We start from the raw sequence: 13,451 nt of genomic DNA on the forward strand, positions 1-13,451 counted from the left end.
ACTCCTGACAGCATATTCTTGTTACCATAAACAGACTTGTAGCAGTGTTTGTGTGCTGAATGATTTAAGGGTTAGCTTATAAGGTGCACAGGCTCCTTAACAAAGCTCTCTGGCATCAGAACCCCCTCTTGGCGCCCCTCTGCCTATGTATTATGCTTGGATTGCACACATAGCTATTTGAACTGGGGTGAGGATAAGATCTCACCTCATAACCCCATATTTTATTTTTCTTTTCTGAACTCAGTGTGAAGCCACCTGTTTTATTGTTTAGCTCAATTCAGAAAATATTGGTTTATACTCTGGGTTCTATTTTAAATGGGACAAAAAGAATGAAAAGATGGCAATAATTTAAACTCTTAAAAACTTTATGCCTCTGTGTTATTTCCAGTGTGATTCTTAACTTTGAAAGGAACTTGATCTATTGTTTTACCCTTTTTAAATTGTGAAATATGCACATGTACAAAAAAGGAACAACAGAAATATGTAACTCAGTGATTTACTCCAATGCAGGACACGTGTATGGTCACCACTCGAGTAAACAAATACGCACTGGCAGCAACCCACATATAGTCTTTTGTTTATGATAGGTCCTTTCATTCAGCATTATTTTTGTGAGCTTCACTCAAATTGTTGTCAGTAGCTTCAGTTTTAGTATCTGTACAGAAAATACATTTATTTTCATTTATTATAAATGGCGTGGTATAGTGTTTCTGCATAGCATACAAAAGGTCTTTTTATGTAGTCTTTATAGACTACTGTTCATTTTACTGTTAATGGGCATTTGAGTTTTTTCCAGTTTTTGGCCATGACGGATAATAATGCCTCTGAGCGTTATTGTACTCGTCTGTTGGTGCACATGTGCGGGCATTTCAGTGGTGTGTATGTCCCCAAATGGCACTGCCATTTCATAGGGCATACGTCTCCCTCAGTCTTGGTGGAAATTGCCAAACTGTTTTCCATAGTGATTGCCTCCGTTTATATTTCCTCCGGCAGGAGTGCGATCTTGTCAGCGCTTGCTTTTATCAGGCTTTTTAGTTGTAACACATGCCGGTGAGTTTGTAGTGGAATCTCACTGGAGTTTTCATTTGTGTGTCTACCCCATGACTAATGAAATCGAGCACTCACTTATGGTTTTGGCTATTTGGATGGCTTCTCTTCTGAAGTGCCTGCTTGAGGCTTGCAGCCAATTTCTGTTTGGGCTTGCCTTTTTCTTATTGACTTGTGGGAGTTCCTTATACATTCTGGATATAAGCCCTTTGTTGGTTATATGTGTTGCACATAACTTTTCCCACTCTATGGGTGACCATTTCACTCTCTTCAATGGTCTCAAAAAATGGAAAATTTCAATTTTTAACGTAGTCCAGTTTATTAAAAAATGTTTTTTATAATACTGCTGTGTTGCATTTAAGAAGTTCTTGCCTGCCCTAAGGCTGTGCAAACTTTCTTATAAATTGACTGAAATGTAGGGGCGCCTGGGTGGCGCAGTCGGTTAAGCGTCCGACTTCAGCCAGGTCACGATCTCGCGGTCCGTGAGTTCGAGCCCCGCGTCAGGCTCTGGGCTGACGGCTCAGAGCCTGGAGCCTGTTTCCGATTCTGTGTCTCCCTCTCTCTCTGCCCCTCCCCCGTTCATGCTCTGTCTCTCTCTGTCCCAAAAATAAATAAACGTTGAAAAAAAAAAATTTAAATTGACTGAAATGTAGACGTTTTATTGGTTTGCCTTTAGCATTTAATTTAGATCCGCAATCCACATGCAATTAATATTTTATGAATTTCTTTTAGTTGGGATAAGGTTGTTTTTTTCTTCTGTATCAATATCCAATTGTCTTAGCACCTTTTAGTGAAAAGACTGTTCTTTCTGCATTCTTATCCAGTGCTGCATTGATTGTAAATCTAATGTCCATAAAAAAGTGTCTCTTTCTGGTCCTCTGTTCTGTTCAGTCTTATTTTATTGTGTACCAGTGTTCTGTTCTTAAAACTCAGTAGCACAGATCTTTCCATCTTGTTTTACTTCTTAAAGTGGATTTTGTTTTTTTGTTTGTTTTTGTTTGGTTATCCTAGGCCCTTTGTGTTTCCATGTAAATATTTTCTAATAATCTTTTTGTTGATTTCTAACTTTATTATATCGTGGTTAGAGAGCACACTCTGTGATTTCTGCCCTTCCAAAGAATTGCTCTGCGTATCTCAGCATGTGGTCAGTTTTTATAAATGTTTTGTGTCTTCATCAAAAAACGATCTTCTTTTTACTTGAAAGATGTTCTTTATGCAAGTAGAAAAATAAAAGGAAACTCAGGGATGCCTGGATGGCTCAGTTGATCGAGTGTCCAACTTAGGCTCAGCTCATGATTTCACGGTTCGTGGGTTCGAGCCCCGCGTCAGGCTCTGTGCTGACAGCTGGGAGCCTGGAGCCTGCTTTGGATTCTGTGTTTCCCTCTCTCTCTGCCCCTCCCCCACTCACGCTCTGTCTCTCAAAAATCAACAAACGTAAAAAAAAAAAAAGAAAAGAAAAGGGAAACTCAGATTAAAAAAATACAGGAAAATACAGGATTGTGTATAGGGCAAAGAGAAATGCCGCAGCACAAGAGAGAAATTACCAGACTGTCTTGAGAGCAGGTTTCATGGCTGATCCCTGGCAGGATGCTCCATGCAGAGCACAGTAAATAAACATGTGCGGATTTCTATTTTATATCTCAAGCACATGTGATTTAGTGTTACTTGAGGAAAATTTTTTTCTTCCTCTTGCGTTGGATAAGCCAGCTGTTAGTTAATAACTTCAAGAAAAGGGTAAAACTGTAGAAACACTTACTTTCAGGATCTGCCAGAGCATCTTTTGGAGATCGAAAGGTAGAACTTTCCAGTTCATCCCAGCACGGAGCCAGCTACGATGTATACAACCCATGCTATAGGTATCAGCACATTTCACCTGATTTGATCCGGCGCCTTCCTCCACGTTCAGAAGCAGCGAGACTATATGGATCAGGTATGAAAATTTTTTGTGTTTTTTCTTTGTAAAATGTAGGAATCAAATAAATGTAGAAATCAAATAAATGTAGAAATCAAATGTAGAAATGTAGAAATCAAATAAAGTCTAAGACGCTGGAAGAGATGATTCTCATGATGAAGAACAAAAAATAAGATAGAGAAAAGCAAGGCTTCAGAAGTGATATGAAAAACAATATGGCTTCTCTGTGGTATTCTATCTGATGTAAAAATTGAAAGATTAATGAATTATGTGTATTGAGAGTTCCAAGTTCCATTTTCTTTGTCCTTTTCTGAAAAGTTTCATTTTCAGATTATTTCTGTATTTTATACATCATCTGCCTATTCAGAAATTCTACAACAGGTATTTATTAGCTTTTTCTTTCCTGCTCTGTTCAGTGAAAATGATAAATTTACAAACTCATGATGAGATGACAAATGTAAAGAAAGAAAATAGAAAATGCCCAAATAAGGAGTGCCTGGGTGGCTCAGCCGGTTAAGCATCTGACTTCGGCTCAGGTCATGATCTCATGGTTTGTGAGTTCGAGTCCCACGTCGGTCTTTGTGCTGACAGCTCAGAGCCTGGAGCCTGCTTCAGATTCTATGTCTCCCTCTCTCTGCCCCTCTCCTGCTCACTCACTCTCTCTCAAAAATAAATAAATGTTAAAAAATTAAAAAAAACAAAGTGCCTAAATGATTATAGAATTTTCTCGGTTTAATATTTGAGGACTGTATCAATTTTAGACTGGTATAAATGTACATATCTGATTCATAAAATCCTGTTTTTCAAGACTTTAATGTTATATATAGCTACCTCAACAACTGAATTCAGGGTGAGGTACTGGAAACAAAGCAGAAGTATTTATTTAAATACTTATTTCAGCACTGTGTTAGAATACACAGTATACAGAGTTCCATTCTTTAAGAATCTCCTAATTTAGGAGACAAGCTAGAAATATAGACTAGAAATATAGGAGCACATGGAATTCAGTATTTTTTTTTAATGTAATAAGTACTCATTAAATAGTTGAATTGCATTTAGCACAGAGGACCTATGTTCTCTTATATCATTCCTATGGGATATAGAATTGAGTAATGAAGCAAAAAGAATGAATATTTCCTGCTTGATAGTTGATGTGGATGTGAAAATGTATTGTTTGATTTATATTGGTTTCTGTTTGGAACAAAAGTAAAATAATTGTAAAAAGTTTAAAATTTTATTAGAAGAGGTTTTTTGTTTTTTTTCTCATGTTTATTTTGAGAGAGAGAGAGAGCGGGTGTGTGCACGCATGTGGGGGAGGGGCAGAGAGAGAGGGAGAGAGAGAATCCTAGCAGGCTCTGTGCTGTCAGTGCAGAGCCCAACTTGAGGCTCCATCTCAGGAACTATGAGATCGTGACCTGAGCCAAAATCAAGAATCAGATGCCTAACCGACTGAGCCACCCAGGTGCCCCGAGAAGACTATTATCTCTTAAATCAATTGCATTAATATTCATGATAGATAGAACTAAACAGAGATTTAGTTCATGGTGGATAAGTAAAATTCCAATGTTTCTTCTTTAATGTAAAGACATTTTTCCATGTCCATTCGTAGTTTGTGATTTAAGGACCAGCAAACTTCCCAGTTCCCCTGGGCTAAGCAAGTCTATGTTTGATCTTACAAGTTCATCCCAGCGGTTCATCCAGGTGAATTACTTATATAAATGTATACGATAATTTATTTTCAAGCTAAAAACTCAGAAATGTGTGAATTACATTAGAAACAACATGTATAAATCTTTTGTAGATAAATCTATGGTAATATCTGAAGAGTTAACACTTGGCATTTCCCGTGTATATTATTTCAGGAAGCTCTCAGCTGAACGGTAAAAGGCAGTAGTTTTTTTGTTTTCTTTTTAATGAATCTTACATCTCTTGGTGTACACTCAGGCAGTCTTGAAGGCAGTTGGAATTTAAAATGGTCTGGTTCAAAGTGCTTATTCATTTAACCTTCCTTGTTGATCGTAACTACCTAGTAAATAAAAAATACTATTTCTATTCAGACATAGGGCCTAATTAACATTAACACAGCATCCTCCTATTTTTTAAATGGAATAACTTTTCGATGTTTAAAAAAGTTTCTTCTAAAAATATAAGTAAATTGTAATCATTAAAAACTGGAAGATAGAGTTAAGCAAAGTGAAAAGACAAATCACCTATATTCCTGTAACTGAGAATAAAAGCGCTATGAAAATATTGTTGCCTATACTTGCGGGCTTTTTTCCATGTAAATGTATATGCATACATTTTATTCAAATGGAAGTGTATTCTAAATAATCCTTAGCATCCTCAGTGGAGTTAATATTTTACAGAATTAATTCTTCATAGCATCAACTTTTTAATGTGTATCAGAATTGGTTGGAGAACTTGTTAAAATACAGATTGCCAGGCCTCACCCCCAGAGCTTTTGAGTAGCCCTGCACTGGGGCCGGAGTTTGTATTGCTAACAAATTCCTGGATGATGTTGATGTTGGTGGTTCAGAGGGACTGTGCTTTCATAACCACTACCTTGCAAGTTTTTAAGTAACAGGGCACTTCCAGATATATTCTTATTTTTACTTGTACTTTCAAGTATGAACGCAAACGGTGATCTCTTCCTCCTTATTATAAAACCAAACCCCAGACAGCAAAGGCTTTCCCCATGTATGATCTAGTAAGCTCTTTAAGACTTTCCTGTTAACACACACACAAAGCTTTTCTTCCTCTCTACTATCTGACCAGTGACACTGTTGATGGTTAGCATGCAGTTTGATGCTGGGGGTGTGGGGAAGTTGGGGCATAAGTTTCAGATCGTTGAACTTTGCTGTGTGACATCTGACTAGAGACCAATTTTATCTGTAGAGACATGATTCCCTGTCCAGTGTGCCTAGCAGCTCTTCTTCCAGGAAGAACTCCCAGGGGAGTAACAGAAGCCTGGGTAAGGAGTAAAGTACCTTCTTTTTATATTCTGAGGGGAATGAATTCTACCGAGTCGTAATTTGAACATATATTTGATAAAGTAAAAAAGGACAACTCTAGATGGTTATATCCATGTTACCGGCATATGAATACTCAGATTAGATGGCCCACTTCTTGTGTTCGGGCATGAATGCATCTTTAAAAAAGGCATAGCAGTTGCACACCTCTTGTTTGTTTGATATAAAGTATACTAGTGAAGGAACTTCCGGCAGCATATAGGATTAAAGCCATATCATTGTTTTGTGGGAAAGTTTATCTTAGTTTTAACTTAAATCTCTCACGCTATACTTGGGTTAAGTTCTTAAGCCAGGCACTTTTTACAGCAGGCCTTCCCCTGCTATAAAACGTTGATGTGTCATTTTTGTCTTATTAAAGTGGCAACTTAAAAGAGTAATTTTGCCATTTTTCAGTTGTACTCTTAAAATTGGATTGTATTGGGGCGCCTGGGTGGCTCAGTCGGTTGAGCACCCGACTTCAGCTCAGGTCATGATCTCGTGGTCCGTGAGTTTGAGCCTTGTGTCGGGCTCTGTGCTGATAGCTCGGAGCCTGGAGCTTACTTCGGATTCTGTGTCTCCTTCTCTGTCTGCCCTTCCCCTGCTCATGTTCTGCCTCTCTCTGTCTCAATAATAAATAAAAACATTAAAAAAATTGGATTGTATCAAAGCATGATTGGATTAGAAGGATTGCATAACATTTCAAATGTCCCTGTCCTTTTACAATTCAGATACAATTACTCTGTCAGGAGATGAAAGAGATTTTGGGAGATTGAATGTGAAAGTGTTTTATAATTCTTCAGTAGAGCAGATCTGGATCACAGTTTTACAGGTAAGTTAACTTAGTTAATACCAACTTTGCTTACAAAACTGAATATTTTCACTATAAGCATCTACTGTTTCTCTCTCTGGGGAATGGGACAATACTTTCTTTGGAATTTAGGATTCTGTAACATTTTGCATAAAACTGTATTTAATAAAGACTAAAGAAAATAAATCTGTAGGTATGATGGAATTATGGTTTTAACCTCAAGAAGGAGATTGATATGATGTCTAGAACATTAAATGTCAAATTATTTCAATGTAGATGAAATGAGAGCTCAGTAGATTAGTTTACTTTTATAGTTTGTATTTAAGTCATTAACTCAAGAAATACATCAAATATTTGTATTGTCAGAGTCCTTCATAAAATCTGTACTTTTAATTTTTTTAGTGCAAAGATTTAAGTTGGCCTTCTAGTTGTGGAGACACTCCTACTATTTCTATAAAAGGAATATTAACATTGCCCAAACCAGTGCATTTCAAATCTTCAGCAAAGGAAGGCTCTAATGTAAGTGGCTGTTTTTGTTTGAATTTCTTTTTATGGGTTTTTTTTTCCATATTTGTCACTATAAACCACTTAAAGAATTGGAATAAGAAAGTGTTTTTTGGGGGGAAATTGCAAATTATATACCTCTTGCTTTTTAAAGACAATTTTGAGCCTTAAAAATATTTGATACTTCAGTGCCCAATATTAAGATGTATTTAAAAAGAAAATCTTTCTTTTTTTTAAGTTTATTTAATTTGAAAGAGAGTGAGAGGGTGAGCTGGAGAGGGGCAGAGAGAGAGAGAGAGAGAGAGAGAGAGAGAATCCCACGCTGCTCCACACTGCCAGTGCAGAGCCAGATGTGGGACTTGAATTCCCAAACTGCATGATCATGACCTGAGCTGAAATCTAGAGTTGGACGCTTAACTGACTGAGCCACCCAGGCACCCCTAAAAAGAAAATCTTAATCACTAAAGTATGTACAAGATAAACAATATCTAAGAAGATTGTTTTTCTTGTATGAAAGGAAAATGAATGTCTGTATTTTTATCGTCCCTCCTCCTACCCCGCTTTGGCTTTGTGAAATAATTGCTTGATTGCAATAAATTTCTTTTAAATACTTCCAGCTATTATAACTGGAAGACTTACCCTGACTTAGGTTTTATAGATTTCAGATTTCACATTAGTTTAAATACATCTTCATTTTTGTCTCCTGATACATGTTGAGAGGTTAGTGTTTTTCCATGCAAATGAAAGGTGTTTTCTGTAAGTACATATAATTTAAAAATAAGGTTTCTCAAATGACTAATACCATGAAAAAATTTACTCTCACTAGTAATTATAGAAATATGAATTTAAATTGCATATTGCTTTCTCTCTTTTTTTCTTTGCTTATTAAAATGAAGAAAAAAATTCATAAATACTCTAGAATATAGAACTTTCTGGAAATTATTTTGACAAAACACATCGAAACCTTGAAATATTTATGTGCTTTTACATAGTAATTCTACTTGGAATGTGTTCCATGGAAGGAGTTTAAAAGGCAAATAAAAAATGTGTAAAGTATCCTTGGCAGTTTTGTTCATAGGGGAAAAGTTGGAAACTATCTACATGTCTTAATAGGGGATTGGTTGAGAAAATTCATGGTGTATATACCATGTGTATTAGTTTCCTCTGGTTGCTGTAACAAAGTACCACAAACTGGATGGCTTAGAGCAACGGAATTTTCTCTCCCACAGTTTTAGAGTAAGTCTGAAATCAAGATGTCATTAGTGTTGGTTCTTTCCTTCAGCAGTGAGGGAAAATCTGTTCCATGCCACTCTCCAAGCCCCTGGTAATGGTTAGCAGTCTGAGTCATTCCTTGACTTTGTTTCATGCTTCCATCTTCCCATGGCATTTTCCTTCTGTCACTGTATCTTCATGTGGCCGCCTTCTTACGAGGACTCTAGTCCTAGTAGATTGGCAGTCCACCTACTCCTGGATGACCTCACCTTAACGTCACTAGCTACATCTTCAAAGACCCTATTTCCAAATAAGGTCACATTCTGAGTTACTGGGGGTTAGAACTTCAGCATATCTTTTGGAGGCCAAATTTAAACCATAACACTGTGTGATAGAATACTGGGCAGCTGTAGAAAATTTTTAGGTAGAATTTTTAAGAACATGGAAAAATGCTCTTAAGTAAAAAGACAGTAATCAAAGTTGGTTTATATGTATTAGTATCTCACACTGAAAATATGCCTTTTAGAAAGTCTAGATGGAAATAAATTTTAATTGGTTATGATGCTGACACTCAAAATGAATCCTTCCTGAATTAAACAATTTCACTTTCTGATTTTCAAATGAAACTGTGAGTTAACTTAGGAAAAGTTAGGAAAAATTGTTCTTATATTAAAGTTGGCATGGGATCTTACTTTTAAGATTTATTACTATTTATCAACTTGTTTACCTCTATTATAGCAAAATGTGAAGTCAGCCAACACACTTATTACTTCATGTGTAATCTCATTGCATCTCAATTTAAAAATTAAACATTTTATGTATACTGTATTGTTGGTGTGGTCTTGTGGTTGAGACTCTGAGAGAAAAAGATAGCTCTGGTGGCTGGGAGGCTCTCAGAAACAATTTTGACTATACAGACATAAGCAATTACAATAAAAGTGAAAATTTGGGCACTGTATCTAAGATACTGATTTTAGTTACCCAGATCAGATATCTTGTCTTTTCAAAAGGAAAAAAAAAAACAAAACAACAAAAGCTCCTTTTCAAACGAAAGCATTAAAGATGGGAAGAAGGAAGTGTATAGCGAAAATCAGTCTAGTGTCAAGAAGATGTTAGAATAACAAAATATTAAAAGTAACAAAAAGAACATTTGGGAAAATATTCTGAGTATGAAAAACACTGACTTGCTGCCTGGACTGGATGCTAATGAGAGAAGATAGGACTTTTTAAGGAGATTGATTTTCAGATTGGAGAGAGTGGAGCAAACATCACTAAAAGAGAAATCAAATCCCAAGGTAGGTGGGAAGAACATTAGAAAAAGAATAGAAATAATTTAGGTCTCTTAATGTGAATGGATAGATTTGGGGTACTTCCTGAGAGAGCACATGTGAGATTCTTGAACCACTTACTGTTGAAAAATTGCGGTGGATAGCAGGATTGAGGCCCCAGAACCAAAGATGGAAAACAAACCCAGTTTTCAAAAAGGAGAAAAGCTATATTCTGCTAAAGTTGGTGTTGATATTGACCTGAATCCCTTAGTAATTAAAAGGATAATTTGTGACTTCTGCCCTTTTGGCTCCCTGAGCAGCGCCATGGCGGTAGGCAAGAACAAGTGTCTTATGGAAGGTGGCAAAAAGAGAGCCAAGAAGAAAGTGGTTGATCCATTTTCAAAGAATGGTATGATGTAAAAGCACCAGCAATCTTTAATAGAAGAAATATTGGAAAAACACTAGTCATGAGAACTCAAGGAAGCAAAATCACATCTGATGGCCTTAAGGGTCGTGTGTTTGAAGTGAGCCTTGCTGATCTGCAGAATGATGAAGTTCCATTTAGGAAATTCAAGCTAATTACTGAAGATGTTCAGGGAAAAAACTGCCTGACTAATTTCCATGGCATGGATCTTACCTGGGACAAAATGTGCTCCATGGTCAAAAAATGGCAGACTGATGATTGAAGCTCACGTTGATGTCAGGACTACCAATGGGTATTTGCTTCGTCTCTTTTGTGTCGGTTTTACTAAAAAACACAACAATCAGATTCAGAAGACCTCTTATGCTCAGGACCAACAGGCCCGCCAAATTCGGAAAAAGATGATGGAAATCATGACCCGAGAGTTGCAGACAAGTGACTTGAAACAAGTGGTCAATAAATTGATTCCAGACAGCATCAGAAAAGACATAGAGAAGGCTTGTCAGTCTATTTATCCACTCCCTGATGTCTTTGTTAGAAAAGTAAAAATGCTGAAGAAGCCCAAGCTTGAATTGGGAAAGCTCATGGAGCTTCATGGTGAAGGTACTAGTTCTGGAAAAGCTACTGGGGATGCTAAAGTTGTGCTAAAGTTGAACGAGCTGATGGATATGAACCACCAGTCCAAGAATCTGTTTAAAATTCAGACATTTAATGGTGACAAATAAAAAATCTTATTTGGGATGTTTTAAATAGATAGATAGATAGATAGATAGATAGATAGATAGATAGATAGATAGATAATTTGTGACATTTAGAAAGGCAGTATCCAGGATAAATTCTGGAAAAACAACTCATGGTCATTGTCATCTTAATTTACACTGAAAGATATTTTTTTGTTGTAAAAAATTAGATCTTCCTTTCCTAGATTACAAAATGTTATTTTCATTTCTTTGTTATTGCCATATCATCTCTTTTTCTGTCCTTTTATTTATATATTTTATATTATTTTCCTGCATTTTTTTTTTAGAGTATTGAATTTATGGAAACTTTTGTATTTGCTATTAAACTCCAAAGTCTACAAACCGTAAGGCTTGTATTTAAGATTCAAACCCAGACACCCAGGAAGAAAACCATTGGAGAATGCTCACTGTCACTCAGAGCTCTTAGCACACAGGAGATGGATTACTCTTTGGATATAACGCCACCTTCAAAAATTTCTGTAAGTGATAGTAGTATCACTATAAAAGTGTTTTATACTTTAAGAATTATTTTGTGGATGACCTTCTGTTGGAGTATAACTTGAACACTCTAGAATATATTAGAGGATCGGGAAGGCTCTCAAGAAGCAATAATAATAGTAATAATAATGATGTCATTGTTTAATAAGGCTTTTTTTTTTTAATTTTTTTTTTTTCAAATGTTTTTTATTTATTTTTGGGACAGAGAGAGACAGAGCATGAACGGGGGAGGGGCAGAGAGAGAGGGAGACACAGAATCGGAAACAGGCTCCAGGCTCTGAGCCATCAGCCCAGAGCCCGACGCGGGGCTCGAACTCACGGACCGCGAGATCGTGACCTGGCTGAAGTCGGACGCTTAACCGACTGCGCCACCCAGGCGCCCCTAATAAGGCTTTTTACATAAGTGATAAAAGGTTAACAGAGACCCTTTGCTTTCTCCATTGAAAAATAACCTTAGGGTTACCTTCTCCTAGGACATTTTTATTAATGTTTCATATTTTATACTTCAGGAAAATAATCCTGAAGTTAGGAATCATTTTATTAAGTTTTTAAAAATTTCTTTTATAGCTGATAATTTAGGAAGAGCAAGAAAGAAAGTTGGGAATCATAAATTCCAAATTCAAACAAGATTGCCTTAAAAAAAAAAAATTCTGTTGGGGCACCTGGGTGGCTCAGTTGGTTAAGCATCTGACTCTTGATCTCAACTCAGGTCTTGATCTCAGGTCATGAGTTTGAGCCCAGCACTGGACTCCAGGCTGGGTGTGAAGCCTACTTAAAAAAAAAAAAAAAAAAAAAGAGTGCCTTAAAAGAGATTAGGAAAGTGATTTTAATCATGAGCAAGCTCAATATCTATCCATAAATTGGGTAGAATGGAGGTTCTTAACAGCTAGTTTGTCTGTTTTTGTAAAGAACTTGATTATCTGTAGTGCTGATTGATTTTTGAGACCTGATAATTTGTTTCTCTCAACTAGCCAGCTGAACACTATCTTAAAATTGTTTAGAAGTCCCTAATAATTTACTTATATAGTTTCTATGTCAGGATAACAGTTATAGAAATTTTTTAATCTTTAAATCTTTATAAGCTTTTATAAGGTCAAGCCTGTATGTAATTTTAAATTTATATAGGATTTATATTTTACCTGCCTTCAAAAATATTTAATGTGACTTAAAGTGGTTCTTATCCTGGCTACACATTAAATCAGAATTTGGTGGGGGGTGGAGAGGGTGGGGGGAGATGGGAGGTGGGAGGCCAGAATCATCTATAGTTTTTTTTTCTATAATTTATTTATTTTTTATAATTTACATCCAAGTTAGCATAGAATGCAACAGTGTGTTCATGAGTAGATTCCTTAATGCCTCTTACCCATTTAGCCCATCCCCCCTCCCATAACCCCTCTAGCAACCCTCTGTTTGTTCTCTGTATTTAAGAGTCTCTTGTTTTGTCCCCCTCCCTGTGTTTATGTTATTTTTGCTTCCCTATGTTCATCTGTTTTATATCTTAAAGTCCTCATGTAAGTGAAGTCATATGATATTTGTCTTTCTCTGAATAATTTTGCTTAGCATAATACCCTCTAGTTCCATCCACATAGTTGCAAAGGGAAAGATTTCATTCTTCTTGATTGCCGAGTAATACTCCATTGTGTTTGTATCCCACATCTTCCTTATCCATTCATCCATCGATGGACATTTAGACTCTTTTCATACTTTGGCTATTGTTGATGGTGCTGCTATAAACATTGGGGTGCGTGTGTCCCTTCAAAACACATACCTGTATCTCTTGGATAAATACCTAGTAGTGCAATTGCTGGGTCATAGGGTAGTTCTATTTTTAATTTTTTGAGGAACCTCCATACTGTTTTCTAGAGTGGCTGCACCAGTTTGCCTTCCCACCAGCAGCGCAAAAGAGATCCTCTTTCTCCGCATCCTCACCAACATCTGTTGTTGCCTGAGTTGTTAATGTTAGCCATTCTGACAGGTGTGAGGTAGTATCTCGTTGTGGTTTTGATTTGTATTTCCCTGATGATGAGTGATGT

At 36.6% G+C, this 13,451-nt stretch overlaps 1 protein-coding gene and 1 pseudogene across 5 annotated transcripts in view; both read left to right on the forward strand.

Moving 5' to 3' along the window:
• Positions 1 to 13,451, forward strand: part of TC2N (tandem C2 domains, nuclear) — a 45,467-nt gene that overhangs the window by 19,956 nt on the left and 12,060 nt on the right. For all 5 annotated transcript variants that reach the window (XM_086708988.1, XM_086708987.1, XM_086708990.1 and 2 more), the window contains 6 exons: positions 2,810 to 2,977; positions 4,569 to 4,660; positions 5,855 to 5,930; positions 6,696 to 6,796; positions 7,178 to 7,294; positions 11,208 to 11,399. In XM_086708988.1, the coding sequence (XP_086565114.1) occupies positions 2,810 to 2,977; positions 4,569 to 4,660; positions 5,855 to 5,930; positions 6,696 to 6,796; positions 7,178 to 7,294; positions 11,208 to 11,399 (746 nt within the window). The remainder of the gene's footprint in view (positions 1 to 2,809; positions 2,978 to 4,568; positions 4,661 to 5,854; positions 5,931 to 6,695; positions 6,797 to 7,177; positions 7,295 to 11,207; positions 11,400 to 13,451) is intronic.
• LOC112856445 (small ribosomal subunit protein eS1 pseudogene) lies at positions 7,419 to 10,930 on the forward strand (annotated as a pseudogene).

This window comes from Puma concolor, chromosome B3, assembly GCF_028749965.1.
Source record: "Puma concolor isolate L17-30 chromosome B3, mPumCon1.1.hap2, whole genome shotgun sequence".
Taxonomy (NCBI): domain Eukaryota; kingdom Metazoa; phylum Chordata; class Mammalia; order Carnivora; family Felidae; genus Puma; species Puma concolor.